This window comes from Belonocnema kinseyi, chromosome 1 (assembly GCF_010883055.1).
Source record: "Belonocnema kinseyi isolate 2016_QV_RU_SX_M_011 chromosome 1, B_treatae_v1, whole genome shotgun sequence".
In the NCBI taxonomy this organism is placed as follows: domain Eukaryota; kingdom Metazoa; phylum Arthropoda; class Insecta; order Hymenoptera; family Cynipidae; genus Belonocnema; species Belonocnema kinseyi.
This window is the reverse complement of record NC_046657.1, coordinates 174,216,079-174,236,913: the sequence shown is the minus strand read 5'-3', so window position 1 is coordinate 174,236,913 and position 20,835 is coordinate 174,216,079. Positions and strand designations below refer to the sequence as shown.

At 35.8% G+C, this 20,835-nt stretch overlaps 1 protein-coding gene across 4 annotated transcripts in view; it reads right to left on the bottom strand.

Annotated features, from left to right (window-relative positions):
- LOC117174646 (density-regulated protein homolog) overlaps positions 1-20,835 on the bottom strand; it is a 71,219-nt gene that overhangs the window by 17,330 nt on the left and 33,054 nt on the right. For 2 of the 4 annotated variants that reach the window (XM_033363930.1, XM_033363936.1), the window contains exon 2: positions 14,963-15,025. The exons of the other annotated variants lie outside the window; for them this stretch is intronic. In XM_033363930.1, the coding sequence (XP_033219821.1) occupies positions 14,963-15,025 (63 nt within the window). The remainder of the gene's footprint in view (positions 1-14,962; positions 15,026-20,835) is intronic. 4 annotated transcript variants of the gene reach the window in all.

The following is a 20,835-nucleotide window of genomic DNA, read 5'->3' as shown; positions in this document are numbered from 1 at the left end:
TTATTGGTAATAATTGAGTTGTTAGGTACCCGAGAAATCGGACTTTCGCTGGACAGCTCGAGATCCCGTGAAATACCTCCCACCACTCACTAATATACCACCGCATCTCATCTGTACCCCGTCCTTGAGCCACGTCTACAACCTATCTCTTTCCGTGGGAATGCAGTAGTAAGTGGCGAGGGAAGATTTCGTGAGTCTTCCCTCTCTCCTAAACGTCGCGCCTATCAGGTCGAATTGGACCGTTCGCCCTGAAAAATCTCACTTTTCAGAGTAAGCCCAGATTTCCACACCTTCATATTCGATAAATATCACTTTGCGAGTTTACAAGTTCGAATCCAGGTTTGACAATTTTAGGATATTTTAATGTCACTTTAAAATTCCTCAAACCTACGAACTTTCCATTACTTTTAAATCTCTGAAAACTTCTAAATAGACGTAAAACTGCCATCCTTAAGCTAAAATCTCTTTAGTATAGTCGTAGTAGATTTGTACTGCAAACCATCGTAAGCTGGGTACTTTGTCAAAACTCACGTCTCAAACATAAAATTTTATTTTCTTGTTGCACCAAACCATTTGAAACTTTACAATTTCATGCAGCTTTGCAAACCCATTTGCGCCCTAGACCTTGGGCAAAGGAAATTTACTGCCAAATATTTTCTTTCAAACTTTCATGGTAATAAAATTCCCACCTTCTTGTACCGGGAATCCAAAATGTGACGTCAGGCGAAGGAGTGTCCTGCCACCTCCACCATTATATCTGTAGCCAATCAGCGCATGACAAGGCCCTTTGTATTTTTCCGTGTAAACTCAACATTCAAACATAAAAGTAATTTCTCACCTGTTAACTCTCAGATAAATTGTATAAATCGTGTGTGTGTGTGTGTGTGTGTGTGTTTAAAATAAACTAATGTTTAAACTTACTTCCTCGATTTATTAATACTCAATTGCAACAATCACATAGACAATACATTTTTTGGTCCTTCGAGCCGGATGTTTTGCCGCGTAACAAACATTTCTCGCGCGTGTAAAACATTGTTTCCGTAAAGCAACCATCATGTCAATGCAAGTGTAACAGTCGTGCAGACATTATTTTCCTCAAAGAACTAACTATGAGTGTCCGCGAGTGTACAGCCGTGTGTGTGGGACTACGGAAAGCAATTAAGAGAGTCTAGTGAAAAAAGAGAGATTTATATATTTAGCCATATCCAGAGAGTCACTGCAGCATTTGTGCGAGGGATTCAATCAATCCAGAGTATCTCTTGGTCTGTTTCAATTTTGAAGTGCTATCATAATGACGGATCCAGATCCAAAAATCGCGGTTTTAATAAAACAAAGGGGTGCTCTTAAAACTAGATTAACAAAGTCAGAAAAAGTTTTAGATCAATTCGAATCAGGTCCAAATGCCGATTTTGAACTTCTCGATCCTTAAGGTCGATTAGCGAAACACCAACCATTGTTAGAACAATCCGAAAAGATTATTGTAGATATCGAATCGCTGACCACTGATGTAACACTTTAAAAATCATTCGAAGATGAACACAACTCCATTGGGGATCGGTACTTTACAATCAACGGACGAATAAAAAAATTTACCAAGCAATGTTCGACTCCACCTGTTCATTCGCGTTTAAATCAAACTAATTATAAAATTATTATAGACGTTTCAGAACTTAATGACTCCGCGAAAAATATACAGCCTTCAGGAGTGCAAGAGTCTCTCGTGACATTAGATACTCTTAATTTACAATCACTCGTGAACCCTTTAGCTCTCACAAATCAAATAGCTCCCGTAAATTCAATATCTTCCGCCAATCAATCGCAGCGTGCAAGACCTATGATTGCAGGCAGCGCAAACAGTTCAGCCAACTCCGCGAATGTTCAGAATACAAGTCACGTCTCTTTAGATCCAAATCTTCCTAAGCTTTCATTGCCGACATTTTCGGGCAGCTTTGACACATGGCTCGGTTTTAGAGACACATTTGATTCTATGGTACATAAAAATGCACAAGTACCCAACATTTTTAAATTTCACTATTTGAAGTCATGTGTCAAGGACGAAGCAGCAGAAGTAATTGCTTCAATAGAATCATCAAGCGACAATTACAAGCTCGCTTGGAAACTGCTGACAGATCGATACAATAATCGAAAATTTATTGTCGAAAATCATGTAAAAGCACTTTTTAATTTGCCAGCAATATCCAGAGAATTCTCGATTCGCTCTTTATTAGATAGCGTTCAAAAATACATTAGAGCTCTACGCGCACTAGAGCAGCCAGTCGATCATTGGGATGTAGTCATAATCCATCTAATAAAAGAAAAATTAAATAATTATAATCGCGAAAAATGGGAAGAATGCACTGGAAACTCTAAGTTCGAATCCATCTCGCACATTCGTTACTTCACTTTCTAATCCTTTAGCCAATCAATCTACAAATGATTCGAACCATGTAAAACCACAGCGTTCATGTCATGTTTGCAAGGGAGATCACGCAATCTTTTCGTGCAACAACTTTTTGAAATTAACCCCGCAAGATCGTCTAGTTATCCACAAATAATTATCGCATACCTGTTCCATCTCAAGTTTATTTAGCAACTGCTATTGTCGACGTCATTGACAGTCAAGGCAATTATCAGCCTTGTCGTGTTATGTTAGACGGAGGGGCTCAATCATGTACAAAAACTGAGGCTTGCGCATCTCGCTTAGGATTAAACAAAAAACATTTTGAAATTCTAATGTTATCAGTTGATGATATGAGGACAAACATTAATTTCAGAACATTTGCCACGGTCAGATCAAGATTTAACGATCAAAAATCCAATTTAGAACTTTTAGTTGTTCGTACAATTCCCAATGCAATGCTATAATTTCCATTACACAAAAATGCCTTTGAAATCCCAGACAATATCTTTTTAGCCGATCCGCAGTTTCATGAACCTGCTCCGCTGAAATGATAATCGGTGCCGAGTATGTTACAAAATTTTTGCTCGCAGGAAAATTATATATCTCGGGTCAAACAGCAGTTTTACAGAAAACTAGTTTAGGATGGATAATCGCAGGTAGAGGCTACGATTCACAAGAAAAAAATAAAGTAGGCCCAAATCTATCGGTTTGTAATTTCATTCAACACACAAGTTTATCCCTTTTATGGGAATTAGATCAAGTGCAGCCCTCCACCAAGCGTTCTAAGGAAGAGCAGGCCTGTGAGGCTCACTTTGTAGAGCACGTTCAACGTGACGACAGCGGCCGTTACATAGTCCAACTCTCATTCAATGAAAAAATCAGTCAAATCAGTGAATCTAAGTACATTGCCTTTCAGCGGTTTTATTCGCTCGAGAAAAAATTCGAAAAAGATCGGTCACTTAAGGATCAGTATTCAACTTGTATAAACGATTATTTAAAAAAAGGCCACATGTCTGAGGTGAAAGACAAAGCCTCCTTAGATCAGGGATATTATCTGCCCCATCACGCAGTGGTCAAAGAGGACAGCCTCACCACTAAAACCCGAGTCGTATTCGACGCTTCCATGAAGTCTTCCACGGGTATTTCATTAAATGCTTGTCTCATGGTCGGTCCTACTGTTCAGGACAACCTCATCTCTATCTTCACAAGATATAGACCGTTTCCATTTGAACTCTCAGCCGACATCCAGCAGATGTATCGGCAAATAAAGGTTTCCCAAAATGATAGTTTGTATCAAAAAATAATTTGGCGAAACAGTCCAAACGAAAATATTAAAATTTACTCAATAAATAGAGTCACTTTTGGCACAGCTTCAGCGCCATTTCTGCAGCTAGCAGAGGATGAGCGCGATTCAAAACCAAACGCCGCACGCATTCTTCAAAGCAATTTTTACGTCGACGATCTGTTGATAGGTGCTCAGTCATTTGGCGAGGCACTATCACTTCGAAATGACCTCATCGAACTTTTAAATAAAGGGGGATTTAGTCTTCGAAAGTGGGGTTCAAATGATCCAAGATTAATGAGCGATTTTCCTGATAATATTACACATACATACATGTCTCTAGATTCGATGAAAACTATCAAAACACTACGGCTCCATTTGCACTCACAAACAGATTCAATAGTATACACAGTCAATCTTTCCGATGAAAATAAAAATGTCACAAAAAGGTCAGTTTTATCAGAAACTGCAGAATTGTTTGATCCACTAGTTGTGCTGGGACCAGTCGTAGTTTTAGCAAAAATAATAATTCAGCTTCTTTGGAAGGAAAAACTCGGATGGGATGATCCCATTCCGTATAAGTTGTAAAAATTATCGCTAGACTTTAAAAATCAATTAAACCTCGTTAACAATTTACGTTTTAATCGATGCATTGTCATTCCAAATACAGTGGAGACACAAATCCATGGATTTTGTGATGTAAGCACTAAGGCATACGGTGCATGTATCTATCTGCGCTCGACTAACACTCAAGGTGAGCATCATTGCTCTCTCATGTGTGCGAAATCACGCGTCGCGCCCATAAAAGTTATCTCGTTGCCAAAATTAGAGTTATGCGCGGCACTTTTGTTAACGAAGTTGTATCAATCCACAATCGAATCTTTAAAAATTTCCTTCGAGAAAACCTTCTTTTGGTCCGACTCAACGATCGCATTAGGTTGTATCAGCTCGGAGTCATATACGTTGCCCACCTTTGAGGCTAACGGAGTAGCAGAAATTCAAAAGGTTACTCCCGATTAATGGTTTCACGTTCCAACAGATCACAATCCAGCCGATTTTATATCACGGGGGCAAAATCCAAAGGATTTTATACAAGCCACTATGTGGCAAACCGGTCCAATTTGGCTCAGTCAAGAAGAGAGAACTTGGCCTGAAACGCAAATTGTTCATTCAAAAAAGTGCAAAGAAGTCTTTCAACCCTTCCTAACGTTCACTTTAACAAATTCTAATGAAGAAAAGGATTGGAAAATCCATTTCAAAAACTTGCTGGAAAAATATAACAACACAAAAATATTGAAAGCGGTGCTAGCTTATTCATTGAGAATTATTCACAAAATGTAAAAAAAGGACTTTTCTTAAAAATTGCATGGTCCTCTTTCATTCAAAGAACTAGACATCGCGATGTTGGCTGTAGTAAAGTTAGTGCAAAAAGATACATTCCACAAGGAAATTGATTTATTATCTCGCGGCGAAAATCTGGATAAAAAAAGCAGTTTATTAAGTTTAACTTCCTTTATAGACCAAGGCATTATCCGAGTCGGCGGCAAACTCGAACGCGCTGATATTCCGTACGCGAAAAAACACCCAATTGTTTTACCCAAAGGTCATTATATAACTCAATTAATTATTAGCGAAGAACACATCGCTAAAAAACACGCAGGAACGCAAGCTACTCTTTATGGCGTTCGAGAATTATTCTGGCCAATTGATGGACGCAATGTCACGCGTTAGATGTTTTAGAGCGAAGCCTCGCGGGATTAACCACATTATGGGGAATTTGCCTGAAAAAAGACGGTCCTATTCGCGACCCTTTCTCAATGTGGGCGTCGACTATTGCGGACCTTTCTTTGTGAAACAAAGACGTCATAAAAATCGAGGTAAAGACAAAGTACACATTGCAACTTTTATCTGCTTTGCAACGAAAGCGGTTCATCTAGAAGTCGTTAGCGATCAGACCGCTGAAGCTTGTCTCGGGTGCCTTAAGCGATAATGAGTTGAGAAGACTCTATGAATTTGTACATTCACAACTTGAAAACGAAACAGTACGACAGTTCTTTCTCGAAAATAAGATCACATGGAATTTCAATCCTCCAAGTTCTCCCCACTTCGGCGGGCTCTGGGAGGCATCTATAAAATCTCTTAAATACTATTTAACTCGGACAATAGAGCAGAAGCTGCTTACATATGAGCAATTAGAAACATGCACAATCGAAATTGAAGCAATCCTAAACTCTCGACCTCTCACTCCCATGTCCTCAGATCCAAATGACCTTCTCCCTTTGACTCCTGGTCACTTCCTTGTCGGTGAGTCATTGACAAGCTTTCCTCAAATGGATGATCGAGATGTAAAGCTCAATCGCTTGTCAAACTGACAAGAAGTAGAGCAAATGAGGCAGCATTTCTGGTCCAGATGGTACATGGAGTATCTAAACGAACTGCAATCCTGCAACAAGTGGAAGGGATCAAGAAAAGCACATCAAGAAAAAATCAAAGTAGGGACTTTCGTCATTGTAGCAGAGGACAACGTTCCACCCATGTGCTGGAAAATGGGTCGCATCACAGATGTCTTCCCTGGAAGGGATGAAATCATTCGGCTGGTATCCGTACGCACCAGAACCAGCGAATACAAGCGCTGCGTTAAAAAGTTGTATCCACTTCCAATTGATGACATGTTGTAAATTAACCCAAATTAGGTTAACTATTATGTGTATCCTGTTTTCTTCTCCATTTATCGATAATTTATGATATATACGTTACACTTTCATCTTTAAATTTACTGAAAATTAATATTTAGAAATTCAGTACAAGACAACTGAAAAGGTAGAGGTTGTAAGTATATAAAACTTTGGTGTGTTCTAAGTTCAAATTTAGACAGGATTTACCTCACATTACCTACTCGTAGTAACTATACTGATATTAATTACTGAAAAAACTCTGTAATTATTATTTCCAAATTCAGATATTCGATCTCTTTCTATTATTCTTAAATCATTGTCTACGAAACCATACACATTATTCTTCTTATTCTTTAAGTGAGCTCTTCCGTTTCTTTTCGATCAGTTACTTGAACATTACGTTTTAAATAATTTTATGTCAGTTGGTTGAACCTAATCGTTCAAAGCGGGCAAGATGTTACGTCGTAACAATTTCTTATTTGACAATTTTAGGATATTTTGATGTCACCTTAAAATTCCTCAAATCTACGATCTTTCCATTTCTTCTAAATCTCTGAAAACTTCTAAATAGATGTAAAACTGCCATCCTTAAGCTAAAATCTCTTTAGTATAGTCGTAGTAGACTTGTACTGCAAACAATCGCAAGCTTGGTACTTTGTCAAAACTCACGTCTCAAACATAATATTTTATTGTCTTGTTTGCACCAAACCATTTGAAACTTTATAATTCCATGCCGCTTTGCAAACCCATTTGCGCCCTAGAACTTGGGCAAGGGCAATTTACTGTCAAATGCCCTAGTCTTGTTGAAGTCGCTGGCTGCAAATTGCTAACCCGAGGCAAAGCATTCTCAGCGGGCAGTTGATGTTCCACTGCTTACCGTTTATCACAGATGCTGTTCCTGAACGGCTTTTTGATATCTGCCCATGTCTTGTATAGGTTTTGGGGTTCCTCTTAGTCCCTTTCCTATTCGTTCTCTACCTGTCTGACATGGAAAACTCTGTCAGTAACGATGCTACCCCCAAAAATATAATATAATATTATTATTAGGATGTGATGCCAGACAATATGAAGATATTGGGTGAACAAAAAACATTTCAGGGACTTCTTAATGGAGCGTAGACAACTTTTGAGCACCCCCTACTCCCTCAGCATCACTCAAAAATTAATTTTTTCGCTCGACCATAGTATTTACTAAATACTGCGCAGCCCGAAATAAGACACATCTCTATTGTTTAAAGAAAAATTCCATAATGTTCTATTGTGCAGTCAGAAATGCGTTATATCCCTATTGTGAAGTCATAAGAACGACATAAGTCTACTATGCGGCGTTCAATAGCATGATAATCTACTGCTCAAGCATGCAATCCAGAGAACTCCACTGCGGGGCCAAAAATAAAACATATAAACTCTCTACTGCGCAGCCTCAAATGTTATACAATTGTACTGATCAAGAAGAAACCATAGGCCCTATACAAATCTACCGCGCAACTAGAAATGAAGTCTTATTCTAATGCACGTCCACAATTACGGCATAGTACTACTGCGTAGCCTTAAGTGCAATACGAAAAGTAATAGCAAAGAGAAGCAACACTAGTGTATTTGCTGCGGAAAATTGTGGCAACTGTTAGGGAATAGATGGAGGGGGGCTTCCAGACTTGGGAGTGGAATATCTGCGAGAGTCGATATTGGACTCTGGATTGGCTGAGAGACGAGTGTCATTCAAATTTAGCGCCAAAGTAGTCCTTGAATCTCGCCCATTCTCGGTCAGTCTCCTCTCTTGCCAGAAGTATTTGGGCAACTTTGTGGCTCTTGCAGATAATCTGATCAAGAATCTGCAAAGCCATAGTTTACCGCGCAGCTATCAATGCGACAAAACACTATTGCGTATCCTACACTACGATATGAACTCTACTGTACAGCCTCAGGTGTCATAACGTTGCACTGCGTAACGTCTACTGTGCAACAGGAAATGCGATATACCTTTAGTGGGCATCCATAAATGTCATTAAAATTTTCTACGCAACTGTAAACCCCAGAGGAGTCTGTTATACAGTCATAAGTGTGTCGTAAATACTGCGTCACCACAATTGAGTCAATCCTACTGAGCAGCCTCAAGTTACATACAATTACGCTGCGCAACCATAAACTTTACGGAATTTTACTGCGCAGTCCTAAATGCAACACAACCCTTCTTCGCAGCCTTTAATGCCACACAAATGTACTGCTCAACTGTAACATCGCCACATATTTATTGAAAATCATGAATATTATTGAAATTGGTAGCAGATCCGAACACTCATTTGCATGAAACTTCATGATGGAATATAACATGGGTAAATCAGCGCGGAAACATTTGTTTCGGGATAGTTGATACCCGAACCGAAACTTTCAGGTCTGGTATTCCTAGGGAGTCTTCACGGATTATGAGATCGGTTTTTCGCTCATTTTCAATCCATCCCCTACACACGAGACTGACCAGTATGTTGTTGTTGATCCCACAACCCCATATTATCATGTACATTTGTCTTAAAATGACTCAAATTTATATAACATGACAGGGATATTATAAAATATAAGGATATTCTATATATCTTCAAATGAAGAATTATTCTATAAACTTTGATCATATGTATCTATTATATAACATAAATAGCTGTAAACGCTATCACAAAATGAAGAATTATCATTCTCTATTCACCAATTCTGTACGGGAACGTCCATTAATTACGTAAAGACGATTTTTGAAATTTTGGACCCCCCCCCCTTCACAAGATTTTAAATTCTTTACTCAGTATATAAATTATTAACTAGTACAATTTCAGAGAGAATCTCAATTTTCAATGGATTTCACAAGATCTAAAGGGACTTAAAGCAGAATTAGGAATGATTTCCACAGATTACAAACTATTTTAAGGAATTGCAAGGATTCAAAAAAATTTCAAAAGATTTGCAAAGGATTTTAAAGGCTTCTAACGAGTTTTAAGATATTTTAAAGGCTTTTTTTGGTTTCACAAGACTTCAAAAATTCCAAACTTTATCCACGGATTTTAGGTAATAAATGATTCTAAAGCAATTCGAGAAATTTGAATTGCTTTTAAAATATTTTCAGTGTTTAAGAAATTCGGAAAGATTCCCACGGATTTACAAGATTTTATAGCATTTTAAAGCGATTTCTTAGATTTCGAAAGAACCATGTAATATTTTGAAATATTTCACGAAATTTCAAGGCTTTCAATTGATTTTTAGAGATTTTCACGAATTTTAAAGGATTACATGGAATTTTTTATGTGATTTAAACAAAAATAATAATTAGAAAGATGTAACTAAACAAATAATTCCAATAATAAAATCGTACGGAATTTTCAAAAATAAATTTCAATTAGTTACAAGACAAAATCTTAAACATATTTCAAGTAGACCTATCCTGCATTGGACTATTATCAAGTTCTCGGACTTTCCATTTAATGCAACATATTACATAAGAAGCTTAATTAGTTGGAAATTCTGTTTATCATCTTTTTTTACAATAAATCTATCATTAAAAACATCACCTGATCGACTTATAGACCCCCTCATCCCTGAGGGTCACGTATATTAATAGATGCCTCCCTACAGACCCGCTTGGAGGGTCACGTATATTAATAGAGGCCTCCCTACAGACCCGCTTGAAAAGTTTCAGGTCTTGCTCAGTCCAAAGACACAATTAGGCAATAATGTTGATAAGTTAGAACAATTCTTCAGAAATTTAACTTTAAAATGAGCCCAGGAACATGGAAAAATGTTTATAAATTCCCATTTTAGTTTAAAAGGACAAAATTACAATTTGTTGCAGTATTTTTGCAGTAGCTTCTTAAGGAGGGCTGAACGCAAGTTTAGTAAACAAAAATTAAATTCATAAATAAAATAAACTTAAAGAAAACATATCAGACAAGACAGGTGGGCCAAGCAGAAATAAATCATGATTTTTAGAACACAAAACAAGTTTTATTTCCTGGCATAAAAAACCTCCACTTAGTGAGTGTAGAAAAAGGCCCTTTACAATTTTAATAAAAATTAGAAAAACTCACTTTCAGATGCTCATACAATCCACATAAAGCAAAACCCTTCAACAGACCTCCCTTCTATAGCCTTCCGAGAATTGACGCCGCACCGCAGGCAGGTGTAACAGGAGCTGCACGGGGTCTGTGGCTGTCACTCAGGCGTGAACAAACAAAAACGGAGCGGGCTATAATAAGTTACTTCCCACCCACCGACAGCCCCAAAATCAGCGCTATAGAAGAGTTTCACTGTATATTCAATTCGCAAGAAAAAGCGGAAAGGAAATTTAATCCGGTCAGAAAGACATGGATGAAGAGATCAGCTCTCACTAGTCACATGAAGATCGAGATCAGCTCTCACAAGAATCAATAGACGAGATCAACTCTCACAATAACTACCACAAGGAATGGAACAGCCATCAGCACAATCGTGAAAAACAGTCACACCGACAACTTAAGGTTGTATGCAAATCCCATCCCCGTACACATAGTAGAGTTCCGTGGGGCGCCGTCAAGCCATACTACATTGAGAAAATATCACGGACCCGCATGGTGAAAATTTCAGTGCGCTATTGGCTTGGAATTCGTAGTATGTATCTATAAGAATAGTTACCACTACTATGCCAGCGGCAGACTCGTAGATCGTGCAACGTCGCAATTTAAACCTAACCATCGGTGACCAACAGTCATGTACGTTTGAATAGCTTGGTAGAGCAGACAAGCTAGAGAGAGGGAAGTGTTGCCGCTATGCGATACTGTTAAGTTTATCAGTTTGAAAATGATTAGAATCTAAATATTTTCCATTGAATTATCTATGAAAATACGTTGTGGAAAAATTTGATATATTTTTTTTTAATTTGTATTTTCAAGCAGCACTAATACCGACATTTTTTTATTTCTCTACCAGAACGTTTAATCACTATAAATTAAAATGTGGAGAGTGTCTATGCATTGTTCATGAACTACATGTTAAAGTAGTCAACTTTGAGATTCATTATCTCCGCAACGGTATAGTTAAAATATTTGAAATTAATTTAGCATATAAATAATTATTCTATTTAAATATAGCTCTTTTTTCAAAAATTTTTATCAGAGATTGATTTTTTTCATACAACCTTAAAGCGAACACAGAAAAAACGACCGCTCACGCCGATCGCTCAAGCACCATGTTGCAATTACTTTAGTCGACCGCGTATGTCTACAAACCCAAATTTTACAACGATATGTGCTCGAAAAATAAGCCTGTCGCTACTATCATAAATCCGATATCGCTCGAACAGAAGCAAAACAATCTTTGTAAAATTATTCCAAGAAATCATTGTATTAGCATCGCCTTGGTACACTCTTTTAGTGTCCTAAAATAAAGGCCAAGTTCGTTAGCCAGCCATTTTTGATAAAAATTCAAAAAGTGAGCACATTTTGAATATTTTTGAGACCAACTTTTTTCAAGAATCAAAAACTTTCTGTACGGGTATTTATAGTGTTCAAAAAGAAGAACAATTTATCCTTATGACTTTTTCACAAAGCTAAAAATTAACAAAGATATAGCATTTACAAAATTAAAAAAAAAACGCGAAACTGAACATTTTAAGCCAGATAACGGACAATATGAAAAAAGGCCAAAAGAAGAAAAATGTTGCTTTTTGAATGCTTTACAAGATTATCATAACAACTTTTTGAGTTTCCTTGAAAAATCGAAAATTCAAATTTTGACAAAATAAAAAATAATGAAAAATCCAAAAAACCACATTTTTCGGTCAAACTATACAAAATATGGTAAAACATGCGTAGAAAAAAATTGTGTATTTGAAAAAGATCTACAAATTTGTTCTCAATCACTTTTTGATAGGATGCGTAGTTTGTGATTTAATTATGAAAAACATCGTTAACATTTTCTTTTCTAATCTGCCCGCTGCGTGGGCACACTCTCATCACAACTTTTGCCTTTACTTTTCTTTTTCGTCCCGTGTGGGGAGTTTCAAATTTTTTTTGTTATGTTTGTAATACTATTTTTTACGACGAAAACCAAAAGGGGAACTAACAAAAAGTTATTAATGACAAATTAATTCAATTTTACATTCTCGACAGAGAAGGTATTAGATTTGTGTAAAATTTGACCCCTCCCCCGTTTTTGTCAAATGTCCACGTTTTGAGACCCCCTCAATCCGAAAAACAGGTTTTTACGAATGTGTCTGGTTGTATGTACGAGGTGTGTTCAAAAAGTAAGGTGACTTTTCAATTTTCCTGGGCTACGTACATTCAAGTTTCAAATTTTTTGTTTTGTTGTGTTGGTACACTCGTGACGATCATATGTTCACAGTTTTGACTATATAGCTCGTGTTGTTTTTCTGGCAGAGGCGTAAAAGGTTAGAAGGGTTTGGTGTGTTCGGCGATTTTCTTCTTTCGAAAAAATGGAGCAGAGTTTGCATTAAATTTTGTGTGAAAAATGGAATCCAGTGCTTTAAAACTCTTGAAATGTTGACAGTTGCATAGGATGAGTCTTCTCTGAGTAAGAAAAATGTGTATAAATGGTACAAACTGTTCCAAGAAGGCCGAGAGGATGTCAAAGACGAACTTCGCCCTGGACGTCCCAGCACGTCAACAAGAGATGAAAACGTTCAAGCAGTGGAAGAAATGATGTTGAAAAATCGCCGAATTACAATCAGAGAAGTTGCTGAAGATGTTGGCATATCGGTTGGCTCATGCCATGCTATCTTTTCGGACGTTTTGGGCATGAGACGTGTGTCAGCGAAATTTGTTCCAAAATTGCGTAATTTTGATCAAAAGATCCATCGAATGACCATCGCTCAGGAGATGTTGAATGAAGTCAATAATGATCCTGATTTTCTCAAAAGGGTTATAACGGGGGAGGAATCGTGGGTATATGGTTATGACGTCGAAACTAAAACCCAATCGTCTCAGTGGAAGCATCCTGAGTCTCCAAGACCGAAAAAAGCACATCAAGTTTGGTCAAATGTGAAGGTTCTACTCACTGTCTTCTTTGATTACCGTGCAGTTCAGGAATTCTTACCGCAAGGGCGTACGGTCAATAAGGAGTATTACCTTAACGTTATGCGCCGTTGGCGAGAGGCGATACGCAAAAAACATCTGGAACTTTGGAAAAACAATTCATGGCTTTTGCATCACGATAATGCACCTGCTCATTCATCGTTGCTCGTGAAAGATTTTCTGACCAAAAACAGCACCACAGTCATGCCTCAGCCTTCATATTCACCGGATTTGGCCCCCAGTGACTTTTTTGTTTTCCCAAAACTGAAGAGACCCATGAAAGGACATCGATTTTCAACGATTGAGGATATAAAAATTGCATCGCTGAAAGATCTCAAGGCTATACCACAAAATGATTATCAGAAGTGCTTCAATGATTGGAAAAAGCTTTGGCAAAAGACTATTATATCTGATGGAGATTACTTTGAAGGGGACAACATAAATATTAAGGAATAAATGAATATTTTTTGAGAAAGCCATAAAGTCACCTTATTTTTTTAACCCACCTCGTATGTATCAATGTATGCATGCATGTATATGCCTGTCTGTCTGCCTGTCTGTGTTCACGAAGACTTTTGACAAAATTAATATATTAGATTGGCCTTTAGTACAATCTTTTAGTGTCCTAAACTAAATGTCAAATTCGTTAGCTAGCCATTTTGAATAAAATTTCAATAAGCTAGCACATTTTCAATATTTTTGAGATCACTGTTTTCAAAATCCAAAAATTCTCTGTACGGATATTCATAGTATTCATAGTATAGACTTTTTTCACAAAACCAACAATGACTAGAGTTATAGCATTTACGAAATTCCGAAAAACACAAAAATGAAGATTTTAAGCTAAACAACGCACAATATGAACAAAAGTCAATAGAAGAAAATTGTTGATTTTGAATGCCCTACAAGATTATTATAACAGCTAGTTGAGTTTCGGTAAAAAATTCAATTGACAAAGTCTAAATCAGTGAGGCTAAAGATATAATTAAGGAGTGAAAAAACAGTCAGGCTGCTGTGCAGACGATCTGTGTAGCTTTTAAATCGTAAATATAAAAATGGAAATTCGCAAATTCAGTTTTTGAAAAAACGGCAGAAGTTGCAATAAAATGTTTGATAACAACATCTTTTCTATAAGAATGTCCATTTTTTAAACTAGATAATGAGACGACTTGTGTTTTAATGTCAATGCAAGTTATGGATTGTAATAATATACATTTATGGGAATGATATGCAATTTGAAGGACAAATTCGAGTTCGAAGCAAGAGATACGTGATGAGAATGTGATCGTTAAAGTCGAAGGGGCTTTAACAAAAGGGAATTCACAATCACCAAATTACTGTTGTCGATGCTTTGACCTTTAGTTTTAAAAATTCTGTGCACAAATTTGGGGAATATACAAAGACCGAGCGAGAACCAAAAGTCGCGCGCCTAAGGCGCGCTCAAACCTGCGAGCTAGCAGATGTTTTATTTGTATAATGATCATTACAAGCCGAGAAATCAGTATTCAAAATTAGGTTAACTTTGACCAAGCATACTTTTTGTTACTTAATTACTCACGGACTGATATAAGGCAAAGAAGGAGTCACTACCGGCCCAGTTGCAGTCGATCACATATAGCACCTTGTAACAAAAAAAGGTTTTGGGTTTTGAAACACTAGAACAGATGTAACCTCCCGTAACCACATCTTCGAATCGAGTTAAAACCTACCTCAGAATTAAGGGCTTATTTAATGCTAATTTGATGCCCTATTGCCAAATTTAATGCTCCATTATTTAAAAAAAAAAGCAGGAGTTACGCTAGCTTTACGGTAAGCTGACGGAACCCCATGTGAAATAAATATTAAATCGAGTTCTGTCATAGCACATAAATAAGGGCTCATTTAATGCTTATTTAATGCCCCATTGCCAAATTTAATGCTCCACTATTTTTTTTAAACCGGGGGTTACGCTAGCTCAATGTTAAGCTGACAGAGCCCCATGTGAAATAAACGTTGAATCGAGTTTTATCCTATCACATAATTAAAGGCTCATTTAATGCTCTCTAAAACCACCAAAAATTATTTTCCAAACACCACGCCTAATACTGAAAAACCACCCTTAATATAAATTATGCCCAAATTGTAAAACTGACCATACAATAATTAAGGGCTCATTTAATGCTCATTTAACGCCCCACTGCCATATTTAATGCTTCACAATTTTTTTAACCGGGGGATTACGCTAGCTTAACATTAAGCTGACGGAACCCAATGTGAAATAAACGTTGAATCGAGTTTTATCCTAGCACATAATTAAAGGCTTATTTAATGCTCTCCAAAACCATCAAAAATTATTTTCCTAAATCCACCCATAATACTGAAAACCCACTCTTATTATAAATTATGCACAAATTCGAAATCTGACCAAACTATAATTAAAGGCTCAGTTAATGCTAATTATAGTATTGTCAGATTTACCATTTGTGCATAATTTATATGAAGGGTGATTTTTGAGTATTAGGGGTGGCTTTTGGAAAATAATTTTTGGTGGTTTTGGAGAGCATTAAATGAGCCTTTGATTATGTGATAGGATAAAACTCGATCCAACGTTTATTTCACATGGGGTTCCGTCAGCTTAATATTAAGCTAGCGTAACCCTCGTTTTTTTTTTAAATAGTGAAGCATTTAATTTGGCAATGGGGCATCAAATGAGCATTAAGTGAGCCCTTAATTATAGTATGGTCAGATTTACAATTTGTGTATAATTTAAATTAAGGGTGGTTTTTCAGTATTAGGGGTGGCTTTTGGAAAATAATTTTTGGTGGTTTTGGAGAGCATTACATGAGCCTTCAATGATGTGATAGGATAAAATTCGATTCGAAGTTTATTTCACATAGGGTTCCGTCAGCTTAACATTAAGCGTACCCCCCAATAGGGCATTAAATTAGCATTAAATGAGCCCTTAATTATGAAAATAGTACACTTGATTTACAACTGGTTCCAGAATTGGAATGAATACACACGCCAGTACCCTGGTTGGCACTGGACTGCCAGGAAAAAGGGTCCGAGTCTGATCAACAAAGAGACATTACGCTACTACCTGTGTACCGACTCCAATGAAAAAGTATGGCCTGAAAGTCAAAACAGAGGGAAAATTTCAAGAAGAATAAGCATTGGGTGAAAACCAATCTGTCAACAGTGAAACCCAAAGGTCACTCAAAAGAAAGATAATAATATCAAATAAATTATTAACACTTTTAATATAATCAATATTTATTCAAATTTGATAAATAATATCTCTACATTATTCTTTTAATAATCCAGGCATACCATGTAAGTCGTATTTTTCACAATACTTTCAGAGAAAATAGCCACCGAAAGTCTAAGGAAAAGTTTAAATTTTAAAAATGCACTACCGATGTGATAAAATATAGGGTATCACGCACATAGGGTATTTTTTTCGCACTCAAACCGTAAAAAATTCAGGAGAAATCCATAAAATTTCAAAACAATTCAAATTACATTTAAAAGAATTTAAATGATTTGGAAACAATTTTAAAAATCAACAAAATTGCATTCATTTCCGTAAAATTGGAATGAATTTAGAGGAATTTAAGATAAAATAAAATGATCCGAGGCAATTGATAAAAATTTAAGGTTAATTAAAAAAGAAAATGGATTTAAAAAATTTTTTAATACGAAAGAACTTTATTGATTTTAGCAACTTTGAAATAAGCTTTAAAAAATTGAAGGGAATTCAAAGAATTTAATAAAATGCCAAAGAATTCAAAGTGAGGTTGATAGAATTTAGGGTCAATTAAGTACAAACTGTTAAATATTCAACAAAAAATCCATGGATTTATGTGAAATTGAGTGAATTTAGAAGAATTCAAGTAAATTACAAAATTTAAGAGAATACCATGAGGAATAAGCCCTGTTTAGCCCTCTTATGATGATTGCCCTCGGTTTTTTAAAGAACAAAATTCTAAGTTCCATCTTTATGAAAAATTGTAGATGTTCAGAAAAATTTACATTTGCTGTCATTGTGAAAAGTTGTAAAGTAGTCTACAACGGGCAAAAACGAAATATTACGCAAGGAAAAAATGCAAACCATTTATATTATTTATTTAAAAATTATTTTCTTGATATTGATGTTAACAGTTCGTGCATTTTACATTTACATAACGTCGTATAATAATGAATGATTAAAAAAAGAGAGCTTAAAATTTGGTACTATAAATTTTCTGAACTGTAGCTTATGAGGATGGCTTTTTCATCGAGTGCCAACTTGTCGGTTTAGTGCAGTGGTTGAGGCCCTTTATCAGAATGTCTAATCGTGTCCGAAATTTGAGGCCGCACGGTTGAATATGTTTGCCTAATTTTTTGCATACCTCATCTAAATAACCATATCTCAAATCAAGCAGAGCCGCTTTTTCAATAAAATGTTTATATTTTGTGTAATAAGCAAAAACTTAAAGAAAAATAGCAGTGACACTCAATGATAGCTGTACATGCATGTCCGCAACCAGCCTGCTCGCCCTCGTCAAACTCCAGTCAGCAGACTCCCCGCAGGGAGATGAATGATCTAGAACGAATTAACCCGGGCATTGTTATGAGATTTCGGCCAGTCAGAAAAACTGATATTATGAAATCATTCATTAATTGAATTTCAATTAACAGAATTAATTAATGCATATAATTACAAGAAATTGAAAAAAAAGACGAATGAAAATTGTTTAATATTTGGAGTAATAATGTGAATCTTTACATTCTATGCATTTATACCGCAGTTTTTTTTAACAAATTCAGACTGAAGACGGTAATTTTTAGACTTTTTCCACATACGTAATCCTTAATCCACAAGTAGAGTGTTTCTAAGTATTTTGTGCATAGGTCTGACTTTTATTAATAATTTATAGTTTATTATTATAAATTGAGTTATTTTCTGCAGAATATGTAGTACTTTATAAAATAAACTTAATTTGGTTAACAATTTTTTTCCCGTGAACCGTACAAAAATATTATTTTCTGCAATTGATGACATAATCAATGTTGCAAATTCCACACATCATGATTTTGTTAATTTTGTCAAAAACATACGTTCCTTCATTTTCAAATTCCTTGGCTTGATCAAAAATAGTGATTTAGTAGTTTTTAGTTTCAGATGCGGTGCCATATTAACTTTGGATTCAATCCCAAAAATATACGCGAGTGACATCGAATATAAAAGATATTAACCTCGAAACAATAACATAAGATTGGTACATACCTTCGATGTTAATTTTGATACCAACATATTAAGTTATACTTCAAATTGCAAAAGCAGGGAAATCCCTCACAGTACAACGATTCCGCGGATAAGAATAAAAAGCGAATTTAGATTTCTAACACCAATCTTTCCAATCATAAAAAACTTTTCTGCTCAGATAAATGTTGTAACGTAACTATTGGCGTTCGTTGCGGTCCGATTTCGAATTCCGCGGTTACAGTCTAATTTCGAAGTCCGCAGTAACAGGTCAGTGGCGCTATCAGCAGACAGATTTAGCGGGAAATTAAAAATTCAGTAACTGTAATTTGTTGTCACCTCTCAGGTTTTAATTGGTTATACTATTTTAAAATACGCCAAAGATAATATTTATTATGGAAAATGAAAAAAGAAGTTCTAAAAACAATTATTTGTTACTTTTAAATAAAAACTCAGAATTATGGGATGATTATGCGAAAATTTGAAAATTATGGAACAATTATAGAATCATGCGTTTTTATGCAATTGAAAAAAGTGTATGTTTTGCATAGAAACTTTGTAAATCACAAATATTTCATGTAATATTTAATTCTGAAACATTTTGCGATTATGCGGTTTTCATAAATTTCGGGTCCCTAGAAATAATCTTTTTCATAACCCTAATTTTACTGTACAAATTATAATTATCTTGGTTTTATGTGCCATCACTGCGCCTTATTGTTCATAAGTATTTTAATTAATTTAAAAACGAAAAAATGTTACTTCACTATCCTGATCAGTTATGTTCTTAAAATATTAGGATGGAAATAAGTTTCTACAGTTTTCTAAAAGTTGTCACAGAAGATGTCATTGTCGTGTTTGGCGAAACAATGGTCCACGATTTTTTAAGGTTATGTGCGAGCTCTAAAGAAGCAGTAGTTGATATTCACTTTATTTTTAAAAAAGCAGTATTTGCGGGAGGTGCTACTGAAACGCATCATTTGATACAAAATAAAGTTTTTTACAACGAATCATCAACGGTGATGAAAAATCGATCGATTATGATAATCCTAGACGAACACATTCATGGAGAATGCCAGGTAAACCCGGTCCATCGGTGTCAAAAAGAAATATGCACGGCTTAAAGATTCTGCTATGTATTTGGTGAGGTCAAAAAGGTGTTGTGTATTACGAAATCCTAAAAACGTCCGAAAGCATCACCGGGGATCGTTAACGACTGCAGCTACTCCATCTTAACCGAGCTCTAAAAGAAAAACGACCGGAGTGGAACGAGAGACAAGAGAAGTTGATTATGTTGCATGACAATGCGAGACGCTTTGTTGCGAAAACTAAAAATACGATGGTGAATAGATAGGTTTAAGTTTCTTATAGAGAAATAGGTGTCCAAAAAGTCTGGAAACATCTAAATAACTGTCCAGATAAAATAGTATTCAAATGTGTCAAGGTAATTCTTGGAGTAACTTTAAACGAGAAATCCAATGGTGACCTTCAATTCGAACTTGACGTTGAAGATAATTTCGAGGTCAACTTTATGTTGTTAAAATGGGAACCCCTATTTTTGCACACATTTAGGCATAAATTTATACGTCAAATTTCCCGCTCTTTCGATTGCCGATGTCAAAAGTAGGAATTCCCATTTAAAAACACAAAGTTGAACTTAAAAGTCCAGTTCAAGGTCGAATTGAAGGTCACTATTCGATTTCTCGTTGAAAGTTACTCTTAGAATGACCTTGGCCTATTTGAATGATATTTTATCTGAACAGTTATCTAGGTGTTTCCAGACTTTTTAGACGGTGATAAACATAAACGTGTAATTTTTCATCAGCTTTTCTTACACTTTCCTCAAATAAATTAAACGTGTATTCATTTTTTTATCTAGAAATCTTTTCCCAATAGTTCAAAAATGTCTCTTCAAAATATCAAATTACACAAGCATATCCGAGGCTTACAATAAGCCTCCAAATATTGCGATATTCACTGATAAGTGAACAAGCATATAAAAAGTCAAATTACTTTATTTATAATTTCATGAACAAAATCAAAGAAGTAAAAATAGGAAGAATTTTACGTGTTAAACTTCATAAGACATACAAATGGCTAGAGGAAGAGATAAAAATATTTTTTTCAAACTAAAAAAACATGGGTAAATTTACATGCCTCAGAGAACAATTTAGTGAACATGCCCGGTGAATTATCTCAAATCTCAT